Source organism: Dendropsophus ebraccatus, chromosome 13 (genome assembly GCF_027789765.1).
Source record: "Dendropsophus ebraccatus isolate aDenEbr1 chromosome 13, aDenEbr1.pat, whole genome shotgun sequence".
Classification (NCBI taxonomy): Eukaryota; Metazoa; Chordata; class Amphibia; order Anura; family Hylidae; genus Dendropsophus; species Dendropsophus ebraccatus.
The window spans coordinates 60,879,083-60,903,025 of record NC_091466.1 but is presented as its reverse complement, the minus strand read 5'-3'; the positions used below and the strand labels follow the sequence as shown (position 1 = coordinate 60,903,025).

General features: G+C 43.4%; 2 protein-coding genes across 2 annotated transcripts in view; one reads left to right on the top strand and one right to left on the bottom strand.

The window, feature by feature from the left end:
- Positions 1-23,943, bottom strand: part of SEC23A (SEC23 homolog A, COPII coat complex component) — a 54,774-nt gene that overhangs the window by 21,586 nt on the left and 9,245 nt on the right. The window contains exons 5-12 of the mRNA XM_069951373.1: positions 23,696-23,932; positions 21,813-21,892; positions 21,343-21,487; positions 21,058-21,216; positions 18,196-18,311; positions 17,562-17,685; positions 16,928-17,008; positions 14,424-14,513 (exon numbers count right to left, since the gene is read on the bottom strand). Coding sequence (XP_069807474.1) covers positions 14,424-14,513; positions 16,928-17,008; positions 17,562-17,685; positions 18,196-18,311; positions 21,058-21,216; positions 21,343-21,487; positions 21,813-21,892; positions 23,696-23,932 — 1,032 coding nt within the window. The remainder of the gene's footprint in view (positions 1-14,423; positions 14,514-16,927; positions 17,009-17,561; positions 17,686-18,195; positions 18,312-21,057; positions 21,217-21,342; positions 21,488-21,812; positions 21,893-23,695; positions 23,933-23,943) is intronic.
- On the top strand, positions 1,958-13,178 carry LOC138771177 (adenosine receptor A3-like). The gene is made up of 4 exons (XM_069950712.1): positions 1,958-2,682; positions 9,231-9,384; positions 11,454-11,661; positions 12,958-13,178. Exons 1-3 carry the CDS (start codon positions 1,992-1,994, stop codon positions 11,614-11,616), a joined length of 1,008 nt encoding a protein of 335 aa, XP_069806813.1. The 5' UTR covers positions 1,958-1,991; the 3' UTR covers positions 11,617-11,661; positions 12,958-13,178.

Here is a 23,943-nt window from a genome sequence, read left to right as displayed (position 1 = left end):
ACGGGCTCATACCGTAGGATTACGGGGGCGCCCTGGTCTCATAGACACATTGCGGGAAGAGAGGCGTGCGGCAGCCTTGTAATGAGTTGTTTGAACAGTAAGGGTCCATTTACACAGAAAGATTATTTGACAGATTATCTGCCAAAGATTTGAAGCCAAAGCCAGGAACAGACTCTAGACTGAGATCGGGCCATAAGAAAGCCTGAGGTTTCTCCTCTTTTCAAATCCATGGCAGATAATCTGTCAAATAATCTTTGTGTAAATGGTCCCTTAGATCCCAACTAGAGATGAGCGCAACTCGAGCATGCTTGAGTCCAAATGTTGGGCTGTTTAACCCTTTCACGACCCGGGGTCATTGATGCCTCAATGCCCAGGTCGTTTTAGGATATCAGCTTATGGGATCAGTGTCTGCCCCCTCTCCTCTGTCCCCTGCCGCTGTTACAATCTTGTGACAGTGGCAGGGGAGAGAGTGGAGAGGGCAGAGCTCACGGCCGCACCCTGCCTTCCCTCCCTCTCCCCCCCCCCCCCCCCCCCCCCCGCCAGTCTCCGTAGTGAGGAAACCGGAAGCCTGAGGCCCATCGGTCCATGGCTACTATTGGGGCTCTGTGATCACTTCGTAGAGCCCCGATGGACACCGGCAGAGAATTTTCCCTCTGTAGAGGGATAATTCTCTGTCAGGAGTAGAGATGAGCCAACCAGCCGTATTTCTGGTTCGTATGAATCAGAAATCTTGGCGGCTGACTCCCACTGTCTGTTCCCTCTGTGCAGCAGGTGGATACATAGTAAGGAACACCTGGAAAAATAGGATACAGCCATTGGCATTGGCTGTATCCCAGTTTTCCAGGCATTCCTTACGATGTATCCACCCGCTGCACGGAGGGAGCAGGCAGCGGGAGTCAGCCGCCACGATTTCTGATTCATATGAACCAGAAATCCGGCTGGTTCGCTCATCTCTAATCAGGAGCCCTGTAGATGATGTGGTCGTGCTTACCGCAGTATCTATAGGGTTAACTCTCAGTACTGAAGCGTGGCTCCGGTGCTGAGAGTTGCGGCAGGTCCCCGGCTATCACAGGCCCAGCTCTTGCGCCTGTGTCATCCTGGATCATTAATTCACGTTGCTGCAGCTTCGGTCATAGGCTGCAGCGCCATTAATTAACAGTGAATCGGCGGGAGGAGGTTAATCCCAGTGGCTGAAGAAGTTGGATGAAGCTCTACAGAGTCCTAAAAAATGTGTTTTCTCTGACTCCCTAGGGCTGCATCCAACTTCTTCAGCCACTGGTATTCAAATGCCAAATGATTGGACTCGAGCTGCACTGAACTTTAGGAATAAAGTAAAAGTAAAACCTAGGAAAAGTAAAACCTTTCTTTAAATGGTAACAATGTAATGACCTAATATTGGCGGATTCTTCCAACAAAAAGGAAATGTCCAAAGTGGTCAAAATTCTTTTGAGACATTTGCATACTATTATTCATGCTTTTGTGCATAATAATAAATAAAAAAAACTTGGGACTCCAGTGATTTTGGTGTCACAAAATTATACATGTTTGTAAATTACTTCTCAAGTCATCCAGTACTTATCAGCTGCTGTATGTCCTACAGGAAGTGGTATATTTTTTTTCCAGTCTGACATACTGCTCTCTGATGCTACCTCTGTCCATATGAGAAATTGTGCAGAGCAGGAGCCAATCCCCATAGAAAACTTCTCCTGCTCTGGACAGTTCCTGTCATGGACAGAGATGGCAGCAGAGAGCACTGTACGTTTAGAAAGAATACAGCACTTTCTGCAGGACATACTGCAGCTGATAAGTATTGGACAACTTGAAATTTTTACATAATCTGAATAACTTTCTGGCACCAATTGATTGGATAACCATTTTAAGTACCCCTTTAAGTAGTATATTTAAAAAAAATCTCTGATATATATTATTTATCTGTAGATAAGAGGGTGACACTACATGGACACAAACCCTGAAAGAAACCTCTGAAGAAGATGTCACCTGTGTTGATCGTCTATGCGACACTTATAATCGGCACAAGTATCGGTGTTGTGAGTGCCAACCTCATCCTGCTACTCCTGTGCGTGTCCCACCTGAAGCTGCGCACAGACACCTGGGGTCTGACCCTTAACCTCAGCCTATGCGACATGCTTTTTGGGATAAGTGTCATCTCCGTTGCGATCTACAGCTGCTTAGAAGGTGGCCTCTTCTTGAATAACAGCGTCGCCTGTCAACTAATAGGATTCCTGCTTGTTTTACTGCAGCTGGCTTCCTTAAACTCCCTGGTGTGGGCAACGGTTGACAAGTTTACAGAGATCTGTTTCCCCCTGCGATACGCTCAGATAGTCACCAAGAGGCGGATTTGGATTATCCTGATTTTTTTGTGGATTTATGCCGTGGTCGTGGCTGCTCTGCCTTTTATGGGGTTTGGAGACTACAGCTTCAATAGAGAAGTCTACGTGTGTTTGCCTTCGCTGAACTCCACCACCATGGCCTACAGCATGACGCTGCTCAGCGGCGGTGTCATCACTCCCATAGCGGCCATCAGCGTATTGTACGTCGCCATCATTCAGATTGCCAGGAACCAGGCCAAGAGAGGAACTTTTATTTGCAATGACCAACATTGCTACTATGTGCCCATTCGGTCTTACTTCCGAAATACTTTCATTCTGATGTTCTCTGCATGTAAGTTTTAAGCCTAATAACAGATAAAGTTATTATAGATCGTATATTCAATGCACCTATTGTACCTTCTATACAAAGGTGATGGGGTTAAAAGGTGGACAGCGCCCCTCTTGTCCTCAGTTTAGGTGTGGTTTTGCTCAGTTCCATTTAAATAAATGGCATTGAGCTGAATTGTAATACCACACACAGCCTGAGGACAGGGGGGGTGCTGTTTTTGCAAGAAGGTATCAAATGGATAACCTGCTCAGTTAAAATGAATGCTGCTCTTTGTTTGGTTGCTATGAATAGACAGAAACTAGCCAATAATTGTGTGATTTTTAGTGGTTTGACTGCCAGGACACTATCAATCACAAGAATAGAGGTTCCCAAGTGCCCCTTGGGGAAAAACAAAACGGCCAATTCATTATACAGCTCATTTTTTGAAGTGCAGATGCCAACATGGACCCATAACACCTACAGATGTGTCTATGGGGCCATAGAAATAAATCAGTTCTTATAAAAGTGGACAGAATAAACGGATGTGTGAAAGAGGCCTAATAATAATCAGAGACTTCGAGTCTGCACTGGTCACAAAGCATGCCTAGAAACCTTCCCCATTTATGTATATAGGAATTGGGTCTGACAGTTATGCTAAGTCGAGGAGGCTTGCTGTAAAGCAGGTTTGGGGACCTTTCGGCCCTCCAGCTTTAGCTTTGGCTGTTCAGGCATGATGGGAATTGTAGTTTTGCAACAGCTAGAGGGCCGAAGGTTCCCCATCCCTGCTGTATAGGATACCTCTAAATGCTGTAAAAAAGATGGCTGCCCCATCTATCTAATGACTAGAGATCAACTCAACTTGAGCATGCTCGAGTCCGATTGTTCAGCATTTGAATATTGGTGGCTGAAGAAGATGGATGCAGGAAAACACAGATAAAGCCATAGGTAATCAAATGCCGAACGACGAGACTGGAGCATGCTTAAGTCGCCCTCATCTCATACGATTCCAAGAGCCAAGAATTAAAGGAAGGTCAAAGGGAATTTTAAAATAATCCCCATCAATTAATTGTACTAAAGAAGTTTTAAAAATACTTCTCCAACTATGGGAACCTTAAGACAAAACCCCTTAAAAGTTTATTTCAGTGCACAGTAAAACATGGCACGCAACGGAAATGTTTCCATCCTGCAAAATCTGAACACATGTAACAAATAATTAGTAGGGAACACAAGTCAGTGGTGTCCTCGGATAGATCTCTACATATTTGGGCTAAAAATATAAGGCCAGAATTAAATCCCAAAAGTTAACCGTTAGGTTAATGAATTCTAAAAGCTGTTTCCCACATCATTAGGACATAGATCTCAATTTCCACGAATGTAGAGAACGGATTATGTCACACATCCCAGGAACATTAAAGGGGTACTCCGGGCTGGGGTAATTTTTATTGTACGGCCAGGGAGGGGGCGGATATAGAAGCAGTCAGTCACTTAACTTCCCGGTTGCAGCGCCGGGTCCCAGGTTGTGTGCCCCGTTCTCCCGTCCGGCTGGCGCTTCCTGGTCTGAGCTGCGGCTTGAGATGTGATGTCTCAAGGCAGCTCGGCCATTCAGCGGCCGAGGTGGGACTCCGCTCTGACCGCTAAATGGCTGAGCTGCCTTGAGACGTCACGTCTCAAGCCGCAGCTCAGACCAGGAAGCAGAAGCCGGAAGGAAGTATGGGGCGGCGCTGGAACCAGAGTGGTAAGGTATCCACCCCCTCCCCGACCGTACAACAAAAATGACCCCAGCCCGGAGTACCTCTTTAACTTATTCAGTGTCACTTTAATGGGTCAGCATGGTTATTACTTGAGATGAGCAAACCTCAAGAGCGCGAAAGTTAATCCGAACCCAGGCGTGCAACATTTCATTAGAGGAAGTAGCTGTTGGATGCAGCCCTATGGCTGCCTGAAAAACATGGATACAGACACAGGCCATATCCATGTTTTTCAGGACTCCCTAGGGCTGCATCCAACGGCAATCAAAGGTGGCACGCTCTAGTTTGAATGAACCTGTGAGTGCTTGAGGTTGGTTCATCTCATGTAGTTATTACCTCTATGCCTTTACCAATACAACCCATATGTATGCTATGAACTGCAGACATGAGCTTTCATAGAGCTCCTGATTAGGGATGGTCCGAACCCTCCAAGGTTTGGGTTCGTATGAACCCGAACGCTCGGCATCAGATTCCCGCTGCCTGCCTATGGCTATGGCTGTATCCCAGTTTTCCAGGCGGTCCTCCCGCTGGATCCGCCCGCTGCACGTTGCGGGCAGACAGCCGGAATCATTACCGAGAGTTCGGGTTCGTACGAACCCGAACCGAACTCGGTTCGAACCATCCCTTTTCTTCATCCCTACTGATCCTTTTAATCCGGGCTGGAGTGTCAAGGAGCAATGCTGTGGCTCAGCTCTACCTTCTTGACCAGTGTTGGACTGGCCCACCGGAGGACCGGAGAATCTTCCATTGGGCCCCTAGCTTTAGAACCTGCACTAACACCGACGGACATGTCGTTTCCCACTGGTTATTCATTGGTGGGCCTTTAAGATCATTTCCTTCGGTGGGCCCCAGATACCCCAGTCTGACACTGTTCTTGACAGTTCAGACCAGAATAAAACCCGTATTTTATTACTTTTCCAAAGATCATGAGATTTACATTATCTGTTGGTTTACATGGTAAATATAACATCTAAGTTACACAGCTCTGTAAAAGTTAATGTAGTAATTCACCTGCAGAATTTTTTTTTTTTTTTTTTTTTTTACAGTAACTGGTCGGCACCGGCACAGAGATCGTGGTGTCACAGTCCTTTTTTCAAAATGTGGCCCGGTTCCTTCATGTGTCCTTCGGCACGCTCTATGCATTGGAGGTGGGCCCGGTGCCCCCAGTGTTACGATTTCCCATCACCAAGGTGTAGGGGGGTATCAGTACACTGGGCCCGCCTCCAGATCATAGAGCAGACCGAAATGCACATAAGGAAACCAGCCCCTATCGTGGGAACCGCGTGGCGTTTTGAAAAATTGACCACACCACCAGGATCACCATGCTGGTGCTGACCAGGTAGTGTAAGAAAAGAAAAGAAAAAATTCAGTAAGCAATTTGTACATTCGCTTTAAAAATATATAATTCAAAACAATATTTTGCTATGTGTGATTCTGGGATACAATAGCTTCAGAGGACGATATACCATGACTCTCCACCTAGACAACCTTCCCAGTCTTGTCAGTTGCTCCATAGCGAGCCAATTACACCCCTGGAGCGCAGAAAAAATCCAAGTAAAATCATGCAAGTTCTTCTATGACGTCCCCATTCTCATACAAGAACTATAAAAAGGGCTTATTTATATCAGATAGCCCCATTTAACCCCTGCAAATAAATATATGAAAGGTCCCATATATCTCCTTAACCTAACAGCTATCTAAGGTCCAGTTTAAACGGCCTGATATTTAGAAGCAAGTAAGCCCCAACCTGTCAGATCAGCGCTCGCTTGCTCCTTGCTCCCGCCAGTCCTATTCCACGGGGCAACAGCCAGCAGACCGTGGCTATCGGGATCGTGATTTTGGTTCATGCTTTAAAAATGATAATCAGCTGACAAAGTGTATGTCGGCTGATAGTTACCTTTAAATATGAGCTATTACACTAAACTATTATTGTTCAGAACGGGAGGAATAAGCTGCAGCTTATCTCTCCAAGAACAAAGGGGTCAGGCAGCGATTTTCCATAGTTTGTCAGTGGATTGTTGGCAAACTATATACTTTATAGCACAGGTGTCAAACTCAGGCCTTTCAGCTGTTAAAAATCTACAATTCCCATCATGCCTGGACAGCCAAGTTAAGTTAAAGAGTTTGACACCCCTGCTTGAGATTTGACGGCCAAACCTGCCATGAGCAGCGGGTACAGCTAGCAGAAGTATAAAGTGTAAGGGTAAGATTCATTCTGCTAGATCGGCGCTCATTTACTGGACCTATAATCAGCCAGTAAGGGCTGCATGGACAACATTAGCGATGTCCATGCAGCTCTTGCCCAAAACTCCAATACCTTACCTCTCCCCGGTCTTCTCTCCTGTGCTCCACAGCTTCCCGGTCCCACCGGCAGCAGCATCTGAGCGGCAGCTGACAGGCCGCCATAAAATCCGCCATAAAATCATTTTACGTATAGGATAATATACATCCTGCTGGGTACAAATCATGACTGAGTACCTGATACCTTGGCATCCCATAGAGTGTATAAAATCAAATGCTTGTGGGTTTCGGTTTGTGTGCACTTTTATAAGAATCGTCCTTCATTATTGTTTGAATTTAAAAAAAATTTTTTACACCTTACCATATTATTATTTACGATATATATGTTGCAGTGAAATGATAGAATCCAGGGATTTGATCAAATCCTGGGAAATGATGAAATGAATGATCAAGGAGTCACCTGTCTCTATGTTCGGCGGCGGAGGCAGACGGAGGAGCAGAGCGGCATACCTCCTGGCAGGCATACGGTGCTGGGGCGGACGGGCATCAGAGTGGACAGGCTGGGAGAGCAGAAGTCATGTCGCAGGGTAGGGCGGACGGACCGGAGGCTGATGGGGAGCAGAACAGCACACCTCCCGGCAGGCATATGGCGTTGGGGCGGACGGGGAGCAAAGTGGCACACCTCCCGTCAGGCATATAGCGGCGGGGTGGACGGGGAGCAAAGCGGCACACCTCACGTCAGGCATATAGCGGTGGGGCGGACGGGGAGCAGAGCGGCACACCTACCCGCAGGCATACGACGTTAAGGCGGACAGGAAGCAGAGCAGACGGGCCAGGGGAGCAGGAGGCATGTCACAGGGCGGGTCGGACGGGACCAGAGGCGGACAGGGAGCAGAGCAGCACACTTACCAGCAGGCATACGGCGTTGGGGCGGACGGGGAGTAGAGCAGACGGGCCGGGGGAGCAGGAGGCATGTCGCAGGGCGGGGCGGACGGGGAGCAGAGCGGCACATCTCCCGGCAGGCATATGGTGGCGGATGGGGAGCAGAGCGGACAGGCTGGGGGAGCAGGAGGCGTGTAGCAGGGAAAATGAGTGGAACGGGGAGCAGAGAGGCAGCGGAGGCGGACGGGGAGCAGAGCGGGAGAGCAGGAGGCGTGTAGCAGGGAAAATTAGTTGTACGGGGAGCGGAGAGGCAGCGGAGGCAGGCGGGGAGCAGAGCGGACAGGCCGGGGGGAACAGAGGCGATATGGTAAGCAAATTCTATGTCGCAGGGGGAAATAATAGAATTCATTCAATCATTTCCCTGAAAGGGGTCAGTGATTTGATTAATTTCCAAGGGGAATTGATTGTATGGTGCGGTCATTTAATCCCTTAGTGATTTGATCAAATCCCTGATTCTATAATTTCACTGCTATATATAGACACTAGAGACAGATATACACATATATATAAAATGGGGGTTGTGTTTTGGGACCTCAGGCTCTCTGTCCCCACGAGTACCTCCCCTTCCCTCTCGTTACATCTTTGCAGGTGACGGCCTGCTCAGCCAATCACTGACTACTGCGGTGTCCCACCTCACTCAGTTATTGGCTAAGCAGGCTGTCACTGCCGAGATGAGTCCATGTAGTGGCCCCAAAACAATCAGAAGAAAGCATGTATCTGCAACACTGTCCCCGGAATAAACAGCTTGCACCGCGCCTGCACATCCATTCCTTCTTGGATAACTGTACACACCATAGACAATGACCTTCTTCAGATGGGGGATGCCACTTTTATTATTGTGACTCTGCTCCCTTTCAGCTCATCTCCTCTGCTTCTTGGCTCAAATACAAGAGGAAGCAGCTAAAACAGAGCAGAGAGCTCTCAGAAATAACAGAGCTGTAGTCACTATCCATCTCTTTAATATCCTGCATTACTTGTTTATTGTCTAAAACATTAGAGTAAGCAGCACATGGGCGCTAGTGTAACCGCATTTACCCTTTCCTGCATTCTGGAACTGCAGTGAGGAGATAGAAAGCAGGATCAGCTAAACCGACCTGGAGCTGTGCTTTATTTTGTTCTATAAAGTGGGGGATAAAGTATTTGACTTTAATTAAAGGGGTACTCCGGAGGGGAAACAAAATTGGTTTTCAAATCAACTGGTGTCAGAAAGTTATACAGATTTGTAAATTACTTCTATTTAAAAATCTCAAGTCTTCCAGTACTTATCAGCTGCTGTATGTTCTGCAGGAAGTGGTGTATTCTTTTAGTCAGACACAGTGCTCTCTGCTGCCACCTCTGTCCATGTTAGGAACTGTCCAAAGTAGGGTTTTTTTTATGGGGATTTGCTACTGCTTTGGACAGTTCCTGTCATGGCAGCAAAGAGCACTGTGTCAGACTGGGAAGAATGCTTCATTTCCTGCAGGACATACAGCGGCTGATAAGTACTGGACGAATTGAGATTTTTAAATACAAGTAATTTACAAATCTCTATATTTTTTGCTACCAGTTGATTTAAAAACTATTTTCTTCCTTTTAAGAAGTCCATGCTTTAGCCCAGTAAACTCAATAATGCATCACCCATTGTTTTTGCTTTGATCCTAGTTTACCTTCTAGTATGCTGGATTCCATCAGTCACAATTAGCTTTTATGAAATATTTTACGCTGACAACGTCCCCCCAATAGTACAAATGGCTTCCACTTGGCTCATTGTATTGACATCTGGGATAAATCCATGGGTTAATTCACTGGCTCAAAGGTACGTTCTCTACTGTATACGAAGTATTACAAGGATTTAAAGTGTCCTGGTTGTTTAAAAGAAACTTTTGGCGTGTCATAGAGACATGCCAAAACTTCTGATTGGTTGGGTTCTTGCCATGACCCTCATCGATTGTTAAAAGGAGCAGGGAGAAGCACTTGGCTATGCGCTTCTCCCCCCATCTCTCTCTTCTGTGCAGGAGATGGGCTCCTGACATTTTCTATTCAATGAACCTCCTGCAGTAAGGAGAGAGACAGGTAATAAAGCCATTCTGTTCACTAAGTGTTGTTACTGTTTTGGCACCCAATATGCTAATAAGGGTCTTGGTTATCAAGTTAGAGGACCCCACTGCTTGATTCTTATTGTAGGTTCACACCCTGTTTACAACTATGGATTTCATTGCAGTCTTATGCTTGTCAAAGGGGCCACCCGCACTGTTCTCATAATCCTCAGCTCTTTGAGAAAGAAGCCTAATTCACAGTTTAGGCCCTTAATAGCAAAACAAGTGCCAAAACTAACAGAACGAATAGTTAAATAACTAGAGGGTCTAGAAAAAAAAGAAATATAATGCAAATGTGTTGAGCGGCAGTAAACAAAAAAAAAAAAATCTGCAGTACAGATATACTTAAAATACTGTATATGGATATGTTCCCACAAATATATATATATATATATATATATATATATATATATATATATATAAAAAAATATCAAGAGTGGAGTGCACTCCCAGTATAAGGTGCTGGAGTGCCAAGCAATGGAGGATGGATAAACATCTCCTCTTCAAATAAATTCAAGAAAAAAAAAAATCCCAAAGTCCAAAATTGCGCATTTTTGGTCGCATAAAAACCAGAAAAATTGTAAAAAAAAAGCAATCAAAAAGTCACATATGCGCAATCAAGGTACCAATAGAAAGTACACATTTTGGCGCAAAAATTAACACCTCACTCACACCTCGCTATAAACATGGGAATAGAGCGATTTTAGGGAACGTTTATTTTCTGTAAAAGGTTTTATTTTTTTCTGAGCCATCAATTAAAATAAAAGTTATATATGTTACATATCGTTTTAATCAAACCATCTTGAGGAAAATATATAACATGTCAGTTTTTCCATAGGACACACAGCATAAAAACGAAGCCCCCCCCCCCCAAAGAAAAAGAATTGCTTTTTTTTTTTCAATTTCACCGCGCATATAATTTTTTTCTGGTTTCGCAGCATATTCTATGCAAAAATTCAGCCTGTCATTGCAAAGTACAATTAGTGATGCAAAAATTAAGGGCTTATGTGGGTCCGTAGGTGTAGAAATGCAACTGCTATGGCCTTATATACACAAGGAGGAATAAAAACGAAAACGCAAAAACGAAAATTAGCCTGGTCCTTAAGGGGTTAAATTCTCTTTATACAAAATTTGTATATGTTGTTCCAGCTTAGAAAAACATGGCTACTTTCCACCAAAAACAGCACCATTCTTATCCTCAGTATGAGTGTGGGTTTTGCAGCTCAGTTCCATTGAAGTGAATGGAGCTGAACTGCAATACCACACGCATCCTGGGACAGGAGTGGAACCAGGGATAGCGGAGCTTATTAAAATCCTTGATGACCCCTTTAAATAAACTGGTTTCAGAAAGTTCTATAGATTTGTAATTTACTCCTTTTTTAAAAAAATCTCAAACCTTCCATTACCTATCAGCTGCTGTATGTCCTGCAGGAAGTGGTGTATTCTTTCCAGTCTTACACAGTGCTCTCTGCTGCCACCTCTGTCCATGTCAGGAATTGTGTCCAAAGCAGGTGAGGTTTTCTTTGGGAATTTGCTGCTGCTCTGGACAGTTCCTGACATGGACAGAGGTGGCAGCAGAGAGCACTGTGTCAGACTGGAAAGAATTAACAACTCCCTGCAGGACATACAGCAGCTGATAAGTATGGGAAGACTTGAGATTTTTCAATAGAAGTCATTTACTAATGTGTATAACTTTATGATTTCGAAACTATTTTCATCTGAGAACCCCTTCAAACTAACTATTATTGGTGTCTCAAAATAAAAACAGTATTTTTGTGTAAAATTTCAGAAAATATAGAAAAGCCTTCCTAGAGAGCTGGCAGAAGCTTAAAAAGATCTTCCGGGACATGGGCTCCAGTTCAGAGTCGCCAAGTGAAAATGAGAGACAGTCAAGCATCCAGACTCAGCACTGCCTGCCTGGACATAACACGACGGGTTCCATTCAAACATGAACTAAATAAAAGAGCCGGACAATATTTATTGAATCAGATGAGGAGGTATGTTACTTCCCATATGGGATATATGTTGTATATGTAAAGACCTGTCATTGCTAAAACATTAAAGGGGTACTCCGGCAAAAAAAAACAACAACAAAAACAACTTTCAAATCAACTGGTCAGAAAGTTATACAGATTTGTAATTTACTTGTATTTTAAAATATCAAGTCTTCCCATACTTATCAGCTGCTGTATGTCCTGCAGGAAGTGGTGTATTCTTTCCAATCTAACACAATGCTCTCTGCTGCCACCTCTGTCCATGTCAGAAACTGTCCAGAGCAGGAGAGTTTTTCTATGGGGATTTGCTACTGCTCCATTTTGTTCTTGTCAGGAACTATCTGGAGCAGTAGCAAATACCCATAGAAAAACTCTCCTGCTCTGGACAGTTCCTGACATGGACAGAGGTGGCAGCAGAGAGCACTGTGTCAGACTGGAAAGAATACACCACTTCCTGCAGGACATACAGCAGCTGATAAGTACTGGAAAAAATGGAGATTTTAAATTTAAAATCTGTATAATTTTCTGACACATGATTAGAAAGAAAAATATTTAGCTGGAGTACCCCATTAAATCCTCTGACTTTCCAGTTAAACCACAACTTAAAATGTCACTGTTGATTTTTTTTTCCCCAGAAATCAATAGTACAGGTGATTTTAAGAAACTTTAATTGGGTTTATAAGGCAAATATGCCATTATCTGCCTTCAAAAAGACTTTCCCCAGGTCCCCCCTCCCTCCTCTATCTCATTCACTGCTCATTATCAGGAAATCTCGACTCTTTTACATCAGTCGAGCCCTGTCTAATCTATGGAGAGGGGAGGGGGGAGGAGTCAGATTAGTCGGAGCAGAGAACAAAGGATTACACAGTGGGAGCAGTGTGAAAGCCGTATTCAGAGGTCAGAGAGGTTAGGTCTGATTTTAGAGGAGATAGCCTGGTGATGTAGCTGTTAATTAACTCTTTGTTGTCCTGTTTTGGTGCCTCATCTCCCTCCACCCCTCCCCTCTCCATAGAAAACCATGAAGACAGGGGGGGGGTGAGCTTCAAACTGCTTTTTCATGCTAAAAATTGTATTAAACCCAATTACAAAGTTTTTTAAAATCACCTGTACTATTGATTTCTGAAAAAAAATTTAAACGACAGAGACAGTTTAAAGCATTACTGTAGTTTTAGATTACGTTTTACAAGAATTATACAACAGCTTGACAGATACACTCTGCATAGTTCAGTATGTGAACCTCTTCCCAAAATTTTCCAAGAAGAACTAAATAAAAACGTCTTTCTTTGTATCTCTTTGTAGTATACGAGATCTGCGGAGCATAGAACCCAAGCTCCTCCCTGACTCTGTATACCCACATTGTATAGCTTCCAGAATGTAACAGTGCGGAGCATCTTTGTGTACACGATAATATGGACAAAACGGGATGCTGGCATTACCGGATCAATATGGATTATGTAGGATAAAGATTTTTTTTTTATCAAACAGTGTATTTATTGACTTGGCTGAATATAATGCAATGGGGGAGATTTATCAAACATGGTGTAAAGTGAAACTGGCTCAGTTGCCCCTAGCAACCAATCAGATTCCACCTTTCATTCCTCACAGACTCTTTGGAAAATGAAAGGTGGAATCTGATTGGTTGCTAGGGGCAACTGAGCCAGTTTCACTTTACACCATGTTTGATTAATCTCCCCCAATGTGTATAAGGTGATATTATTGGCTAATAGAGGTCTGTGAGCCCGCATACCACCTGTCACTTATATATGTACTTATGTATTTGCGGTACCTCTTACTAAACATGGTGCATTTATCTATGTGCTGAAACTACATCTAAATAAATAGATCTATTGGACGTGTCTGTTCTGTTTTTGCAGCAGGGAACTCGAGGAACTTACATACAGCAATAAAAGATATACGTCGCAGAAGAGAGTAGTTTCCCACAAATAAAAGAATACTGAACTTATCAGCTGCTGTACGTCCTGCAGGAAGTGGTGTATTCTTTCCGGTCTGACACAGTGCTCTCTGCTGCCACCTCTGTCCGTGTCAGGAACTGTCCAGAGCAGTAGCAAATCCCCATAGAAAACCTCTTCTGCTCTAGATAGTTCCTGACACGGACAGAGGTGGCAGCACAGAGCACTGTGTCAGACTGGAAAGAATGCACCAGACACACACGGAAAAAAAAAACTGATCAAAAGTTTTAATTGGTTATGGTTTGAGTGTTCACACTGCAACCGATCAGGAGAACAAGCCAGGAAAAGTCTGCGCTTAGCTTGTTCTCTCTCGCCTCTGTGTCACGTGACCGAGGTGGTTGCATAATGTAAGTGTATGGGGCCTTCTCTCTCACATAGACACAGAGCGGGAATAGAGGTGTACAGAGTGCCTCCTAAATGACTCTGACCAATAAAATATTTCATCATAGCTCGGTGACAGGTGATAAGTCTTTTTTGACAGGTACACTTTCATCCCCATTAAATGTATCGCAAAGCATTATATATGAATAGAGATGAGTGCACCTTGGGCGTGCTTGTATCTGATCTTTCCGTATTTGATTACCGGTGGCTGGAGAAGTTGGATGCAGCCCTAGGGAGTCCTGGAAAACATGGATACAGCTTATGCTTATATCCATATTATTCAGGACTCCCTAGGGCCATATCAAACTTCTTCAGCCACCGGTATTCAAATGCAGATCAATCAGACTCCATCATGCCTAAGCTGCTATATATGAAGTCTAAGAAAGCAGAATGTAACTATAATGGCCTCCTTACCTGATTGACAACTTCAAAGTACACGGCAAGAGTTGTGTTCGGATTAAGGCCACAGATTTTCCACTGGCATGTTCCACCCGTACCAATTTCCTGGAGAGACATATGATTATTACTATTAATATACACATTAGTCAGATAGAAATCAGACCCGATAAGGGACCATGGTCAGTTACACATCCAATAGTTCTGTATCCTGGTAAAGCCTATTTTTTCGAGCAGTAAAATGTTCATAAAACGTCTTCTGAAAATACTGCGCCAAGGAAGATAAAGAGGGAATGTTATTATTCCACTGCTCTCACATCACAGGAGATCGCTCATTAACCGCCTAATGGACGGCTGTGGCTGCAGACAACAGGAGCGGAAGGCAATATAAATACTAAGTGTAAGACAAAAAGCAAAACCATGTATATGTCCCCAGCCACAAATGGAGGAAGGGAATATCAAATTCAAGATTTATGGGGACAAAAAAAAAAAAAGAATCCATAGCTTTGAGTATTTAACCATATGACTGCTGGAGAGTAGCGCCCATATCTGATGATGATTTGACATAGTGTCAGCGTGTACTTGTGGGGTGCGGACTGTGTTGGGGGGCACAGGGATGCGTAATGCTCAGTTTGCAACCTAGAAAAACATGGCCACTTTCTTCCAGAGACAGCACCACCTTTGTCTCCAGATCAGGTGTAAAGATGATCGAACAGGGCCGAGGATCAGGTTCGTACGAACCCGAACCATCGGCATTTGACTCCCGCTGCCTTCCTGTTCCTTGGGGAAGGTGGAGACAGCCCAAGTACCGCCTGGAAAACAGGGATACAGGTTGGAACGGGAAGGCAGCGGGAGTCAAATGCCGATGGTTCGGGTTCGTACGAACCTGATCCTCGGCCCTGTTCGATCATCTCTAGTCAGGTGTGGTTTGCTATTAAGCTCCATTCACTTGTATAGAACTGTGTTTCAAAACCTGCACCCAAACTGGAGTCAAGAGTGGTGCTGTCTCTGGAAGAAAGTGGCCATGTTTTTCTAATGTTGGAGAACCCCTTTAATGTAATATTGAGTGATTAGACATAGATTAACCCCTTTGGAGAGGCAACCAGGTCACACGCTCGGGAATCACGTATGAGAAATTGCAGCTGCATTGGGAGGTGTGGACCCCTTACAGTCCAATTCCAAGGTCATTTGCGCAGTGGAAGACTGAGGGTAACAAGCATTTAAAGTGTACTTGTCATGACAGGCACTTCCGGATTAGAGGCAAAGTCCACTGCTAATGTGGTAGTCCGGGTCACCAAGAATACGGAAACACAACTACTCGATTATGCATGTGACCTCCATTGGACAGGTACACTGTTCTGAGCCACCAAAACTGACAGCTCTTTATAGACATCAGGGAGGGACATAATGTCTCAGTTACATAGCTTGCATAACCAAATGAAACACTCTGTCCGTCGCTCCTGGAGTGTCCAGGATGTGGGCTGTTCTTGTTCAGTGCATCATACTCCCCGTATTGAGATCTTTCCATGCCCTTCATCTCTGGTATGATCAAAGGCGTACTCTAGGCAACAGTTAAAAACCAGGAAGGGCAGGAGAGGTGGGAACATATTTATAAAGTGATACTACCCGTCCCTGTGGCCCCACAGTGCAGCGCCACTGGTGTATCCTGTATCTCCTGATCATGTGATGTCACAGCCCAGCTCAGAAATGCCCGCTCAGCCAATCATTGAATGAGGCGGAACACCTCTGCAGTCAATAAATGGCTGAACAGGTGGTATCTGTGGAGTCGTGATGACACAGGAACAGGAAGATTCAGAAGAGGGAGCACCGGGACAGGTAAGTATCACTTCATTATTATGTCTCACCACCCCCTGCCCTCTCTGTTTTTTATTTTTACTATTGCCTGTAGTAGCCCCTTAAAGAGAACTAAGGCTGGGAGAGGGGCGGCAACTAGTCATCTGGGTGGGGATCCGTCCAGGACTAGTCACAGCTCTCTGCCTGTCGGAGGGAGACTGGGAGAGGGGCAGCAACTAGTCATCTGGGTGGGGATCCGATCAGGACTAGTCATTGCTCTCTGCCTGTCAGCATGCAGTGTGGGGATGACTGACAGGCAGAGAGACCTATTAGTGTGTTTGTATGAGTGCATTATACCATAGCTATATTTTCATTATACAAGATGGTTAGAGAATTTTCTCGTCAGGACAGACCCAGGCAGCAGTGGTGGATATTACATGTATCTGATACATCCAATAAGATGTCAGGCTTTAAGCCCTACATCACCAGGTAAGTGCAGTTTTGATTTTATATTCATGTTGTTACAATTGCAACCAGAGGAGCTCTTCTTTTTTTTTTTTTTTTTTTTTTCAATAAAACCCCTTTAATATATTCACTTTAAATAGGAAAAGTTGTACACAAGCCACATAGAAGAGAGCAAAACAAGTGCGACTTAAAGGAGACCCTTGTAGAAAAGCCATAAGAAACTAGTAAGAGAATAAACAGGAACACACCTCTTAGTAACTTACATTTTCAGAAACGCAGGGTCCTTTGGCATTTAGGGATACGCAGGGTCCAATGGCGCCAGATATCTTGATTTCTCTTGAAGTCTTGTAAGAAATAAAAAAAAGAAAATAAAAAAGTATGGAAACGGTTCTCTTAAAATTACATCTAAAGATTTTTCTTACAATATCAGGAGCTACTTGCTTTTTTAGATCTAATATTGGAAGCGGTAATGGTCCTTTTACACTGAGCGATTATCGATTGAATTTTTGCGATAAAGATCACATTTGAGCGATAATCGGCTTGTGTAAACACAACGAACGATCAAACAATGAGCGAGAAATCGTTCATCTTGGTCTTTCAACATGTTCTCAAATCATCGTTGGTCGTTCGCTGAAAATTCGCAGATCGTATCGTGTAAACAGTATTTCACAGATTCACCCTAATGTGTGAGATGGGCTTAAGCGATCTTAAAATGATTGCAATAACGCAATTTTTCAAACGATTTATCTCTGTCTAAATGCTGATCGCTATTAAAACAAAATCATTGCATCAAAATCGTTAAACGATCGATTGGGTGATTTATCGTTCTGTGTAAAAGGACCATAACCCTCTGCAGTTATAAAGCAGCACATTCTAACATGATTTGTCAGTACTCACCTTAATTTCCAGGGTACCGCCAAACCCCATCTTGAAGTCTCCCTGTGTGTCCTTAGTAAAAACCCTCTGAAAAGTCTGCTTGAAGAGAGAGGTATTGAAAGAGTCTCCCATCACCATGTATCCACTGTTAAGAAAGAAAAAAACATAACTTGGCTCAAACACAAATAAAAAGTTACAAAGCCAAGGCTCCCGACTCCCATACGTCATTTATTTCTAGCGTTGCTGCTGTGATCAGCTGTTCATTCAGGTTCCAGGTGTGCCCCCTTGTCTTTTGAGGGGTTTTACATGGACCATCTTTTTATCATATTTTATGTACAGGTTATATATATATATATATATATATATATATATATATGCACACACACACATATATATATATTTATATGCACACACTCATATATATATATATGTGTGTGTGTGCATATAAATATATATGTGTGTGTGCATATATATATATATATATATATATATATATATATATATATATATATATATATATATATACACACACATATATACACACACACACTTTTTGACAGAGCCTGCAATGACTTCCATTACAGGTGAGAACCCTAAGATGTAGTGAAGTATATAACTTGCCTGTGTCACTTGCTATTGCAGATATCTTTCTTACCCAGTATGGTTTGGACAACATTTCATCTCCAGAAGTCCAGTCTGATCCAGTGCACAGGCATAGATGTCAATCACATGACCAGAAACTGCCGCCCGGTTTGCAAGATTTTCAAAATGCTGTCAAAACAAATATTCTTTTTACTCGCTAAATTTAGCGGAATATCGGCAAAGCTGTATAGGTAAAGTTTACTGAAGAATGTAATGAAAAACAACCATTAGGATTCATGAAATCTTGAATAGATTGTGTACATTACACTTTGTCACTTCTCCTATACAAACAAAGACATCCACAATACAATAAGAGAACGACACAAAAGAAAGACAATTACAATAATCTTCATTTACAGTATGTCCATAGAACCCTGAGAATGACATTTTGTAAAACACTGCCCTCTACTGGTAGGTGAATAATAATCATTTCATACCCAATTAGATTTACGATTAACATGGTACTTGTAGCTTATCCGTCCATGTAGCAGAAAATGTATAATCTTAGTGTGACCAAGTATCTAAGAGGAGTTGCAGCTCCCTCCTTTCAAGCCTCCTCCTTCTTTTGAATAATATTTCCATATCGGTCTAAAGTTCCCGCGCCTTTGATGACATGCACGTCCAGCATCCTATGCACGTCCTGCATTCAAGCGTCGTAGCTAGGAAGAGCGGCGCACAGGTACACTGTTGAATAGTGTGCTGTGACCTATAGAACACTGTCAGCAACTTGTGTTGAGTCCGATTTGAATCTGCAGCAGATTTCATGGTCCAGATTGGATTTGCCTTGAATCTGCAACTTCAAATCTGCTGCAGATCCTGTACGTGTGCACGCACCTTTAAGCCAAAGAAACTGCTACACTAAAAGCACACAAAAATGCACAGGTACATCAAGACCTGTGTGCCTAATGATACATTTTGAGCAAGGTCTGTGAGTTTTTGTGCAGCACGTAAAAAGTGCAATAAAAATGCACAAGAGATAGATGTGCCCTATGGTATATAGATGTAATGACAAGAATGATTCTAATGTCCACAAATCTATCTTTGTTCATGTCTCTGGAAAGTTTACACTGGGCAATGATTGGGAAAGGATGTTTGTTTACCCCATCATCACCTATCAACATAGGTTCATATAATTGTCAGGTGGTTGGATCACTGAAACCCCCAAGGTCTTGAGTGCCCATTATGAGCAGTAGTTCTCATGTGTGGCCAATGCTCCATTCATTGCTATGGAACTGCACAGCATGACCTACATCACTCCTATAGCAGTGACTGCTCAAAGGGCATTGGGATACCTCTGTTCTTGAGATCACTAGGGGTATCGGTGGTCAGACCCGCAGCAATCATATACTTATGCTTCATAGCCGACATAGTTCCCACAACTAATTCATTAGGTTACGTTCCTGGGGACCGCATATTTGCTATGCAGGCTATACTTTATAAATTTATTAGCTATTATGTTTGTTCTAAAAAAAATATATCACCACATTAACACAGAACCTTGTCTGCTATTAAAGGGGTAGTGCGGCGCTAAACAATTATTCACTAAATAACACACATTACAAAGTTATACAACTTTGTAATAATGTATGTTATGTTAGTAAATGGCCTCCTTCCCCGTGTTTCCCCCCCACCCACGCTAGACCCGGAAGTGTAGTGCTCTATACTCCGTGTCGACCCCCGTCCGCCATCTTGCAACAATGATGTCATCTTCGGACGGCCGCCCGAACTGCTCCGACCGTCCCTAGTGCCAGCCGCCCTCTGCAGAGTCATCAGCTGCTCAGCTGCGATTGGCTGAGCACAGTTATGCACAGCCAATCTCGGCTGAGCAGCTGATGAAGCGGCAGAGGGCGGACGGCACAAGGGATATATCTATATAATAGATTGGATAATTCCACACGCTAGGATATGTAATAAGTTCATTTTTTATTTTTATTTTTTATATTTTTATTTGTGTAATGGGAAAGGGGGTAATGTTAATTTTATTGGGGCATTTTAATTAGTTTTTTTTTTAATGTTTTAAAACTTTTATTTTTACATATTTTGTAATATATATATATATATATATATATATATATATATATATATATATATATATATATATATCCCTTATATGACATATATATGCAATGCTCTGCCATAGCATTGCATTCATCAGAATTATAGGTGATCTGTGCATAGAGTCTGCAGACTCTATGCACAGATCGAAGATCTGACAGGACGGAGGTAAGGGCCCTTTTACACAGAAAGATTATCTGACAGATTATCTGACAAAGATTTGAAGCCCAAACCAGGAATGGATTTGAAAAGAGGAGAAATCTCAGGCTTTTCTTTTATTACCTGTTCTCTGTTTATAGTCCATTCCTGGCTTTGGCTTCAAATCTTTGGCAGATAATCTGTCAGATAATCTTTCCGTGTAAAAGGGCCCTAAGTGTCTTACCCCCTCCTGCCAAACAAGACATGCTGTGGGGGTCCCGATCAGTCAGTGACAGGTGGCTGTCATTAAAGGGGGTTAATGCCAGGCAGCTGTCTGTCATTATCTCAGGGGCCGGCCATGCTGATGTGTGCGGGACCACTCACATTGGAAGGATTCCACACACATTTAAAGCCCCTCCGGTCCAGGAATGTATATATATGTTACTACTGCACGGGACATGTGCAGTAGGAGCGTTATATATGATTGTGGACGTGAAGGGGTTAAACTACGCTCACCTCCCTGGCTCCTCTTTAATCTGTAGAGAAAAAAAAACAACCTGTACTGTGTTCTTCCATCTAAACATTATTTTTGTACTGATAAAAACAACTGAAATTGCAGTATACAAGTATAATGAGTATTCTGTAACGTTGCTCGAAGAATAAAGGAATCCTTAAAACTTACCTTGGTAGCTTTCTTTACATACTTTGCATTATCTTTTTCAATGTCATGCCAAGAACGAATAGGAGTCTTAAGCTCATCCCCAACTACCATGCCAGGCCCTTGGGTGGCTGGTCCTCCGATGAACATCATAATTCTGGCTCCGGTGTTGGGAAATGTACACTGTTTCAGAAAACAACACTGCGTAAAAGGACTAATATATACCCATATAGTCATATATTCCTATACAGGTGACTACACCTGGGAGTACTAGTGTCCAGTCTAGGCCTAAATGCCATCAATACTTACCTCAAGAAGCCCAACTGCAATGGAGAGGGCAACCCCTGATGATCTCAGTGGTCTCTTTCCTTGTGGCACCGGCCATGGATCTCGTTGTAACTCTCCTAAGAGGTCGGTAAGGTTCATGTCGATTTTCTGTACTGGCTGCAAAAATCTGCAAGACAAAAATTACTGATCAATTTCAGTGCTCACAAGAGTAGTCTAGATCAGGGGCGTTAAACTCAGGCCCTCCAGCTGTTGCAAAACTACAATTTCCATCATGCCTGGACAGCTAAAGCTTGATGGGAATTGTAGTTTTGCAACAGCTGGAGGGCCTGAGTTTAACGCCCCTGATCTAGATGATAGAGGGACTTAAAATGCTAATATCAGATACAGAGGCAAAAGGGAGATTGTACTATCCTCTGCACCTGACGCTAATCATGTAACGGGGCTAAATTTAGCGACTTTTGGCAGATCAGTGTCGTGATTTGCATACGTACCGATTAGAAGGAGGAGGTTGCTGAACTTGGGGTCCGCGTCCTTGTGGTGCAGCAGGAGCTTTTGTAAGGCCTAACATGTCCTAAAATAAAGTCAGATAGTATTATTACCTTCAAAAACGTAAAAGGTTATGGACACTTCTGCCATGAAATCTATAAATTGCAGCCTTGCAGGCTCTGCTTTCTATCTACATTTGCACTCAGCTCATGTTATTCTCACTGTGTGTGCTCTTTCCTCCCTATCTACATCACTAAAATGTTTACATATGTTAAAGGATTAAAAAAAAAAAATGGACAGAAGTTGGAAAAATCAAGGGGTATCATATCTACACTATACACACACCTTATGAGTGCCAAGATTTAAGGGTCTTCTCTCACTGTAGAAGCTAAATGGAAAGAGCTCATACTGGCTTTGATGGATGAGGAGGGGAAAGAGGCTATATTCCATCATATTCCATCAGTTACCTGATCCCAGTTAGACTGGGTAAAATGGGCAGGTGTCCTACGTGCCATAGATGTAAACACCCGTGCCCAGACTTCATACACATGATTTGGGGGTGTCCTGTGATAAGCTCCTTTTGGAGGGAGGTGTAAGGCCATAGTGTTACACTTGATGGACCCTGGGCCTCCTGTGATGCTGAAATGGCTGGCGTTGGTTAACACAGCTATATCTTATAAGAACCATGTGTTCAAAGTTTGGGGATCCTGGCGTGACTCCCCAAATACTAATTATACAGTCACTCGATACACTACCTTGAAGTACTCATTGCTTACTTGTTATACTTGAGAAAGGTGTAAATATCTATAGTCTAAGACAATAAGAAGGGAAATACTATAAAAGCTGACTTATTAGCACTTAGATATAATTTCATACATTATAGTTGGGGGTCCAACATTCTAGTGCAACCTATAGGTTTTTTAGCAACTTGTAGAACTCATGCAGGGGGACAAAGTCTTCATTCTCCTTTGATCCCTTCTATTTATGGCAGGCTGACAGCTGAGACTTGGAAGATGGTGCGAGACTTTGTGTACAGGTCTCCTATTGCAGCCAGAGCTGTGGGGAAAAAGCTCCTACTGCAAGTTACCTTATAGGCAGATGCAGGACTGTGAGAGGGAGAAGAGGACAATCTCCTGGGGCATATGCAGAAGAATGACATAGTACCCACATTGCAGTACCCAAATGCCCCTAGTATTGTTTTTAACCCTCCCCCATAATGCCCCTAGTATTATAGTTAGCCCCCCCCCATAATGTCCCAAGTATTGTAGTTAGCCCCCCATAAGTCCAAAGTATTGTAGTTAGCCCCCCCATAATGTCCCCCCATAAGTCCAAAGTATTGTAGTTAGCCCCCCCATAATGTTTCAAGTATTGTAGTTACACCCCCCCCCCCAATGTCCCAAGTATTGTATTTAACCCCCTCAAAATGCCCCTAGTATTGTAGGTAACCTCCTATTATGCCCCTAGAATTGTAGTTAACCCCCTCATAATGCCCCTAGTATTGTAGTTAACCCTCATAATGCCATAGTACTGTAGGTAGCCCCTCATATTGCCCATAGTACTGTAGGTAACCCCCTTTAATGCCCCTAGTATTGTAGTTAACCCCCAGGATGCCCCTAGTCCATAACAAATAAAAAAATAAACATCTCGCTCCCCTTTTCTCCGCTTCAGTGATGTCCGGGTCCTCTCTCTATCCTGCAGTGATCGGCTGGTGAACAATAAAAGGAGTCTGATAATGATGACCTTACAAAGTTGCATGAATAATCCAGTGATCAATGGTGCGGCCTGCAGTTTACTGACCCATGTGATGGCTCATTAGATGCTTGTTGACCATTCAGCTCAGCCCTGGTTATTGTCTCCCATAGTCTCAGGGACCCATTTAGCAGCTCACCTGTAACTGTTTAGCAGTGAGGTCTTTTGTTCCTCGGAAGACATAACTCTTGGAGATGCCTTCACACCCTAATTCGTGGACATGCACTATCCGTCCAAAGGTGATGAGTCCCACCAGGGCTGTAGGGGGCAGCAGGCTTAGAGACATCTGCATTGACTCCTTCAAAGCCTGAAGGTCTTCATCCTCCATACACGTATCCACAACGTAAAGAAAGATGAGCGGCATCTGAGGACCCCGCTGTAAAACAA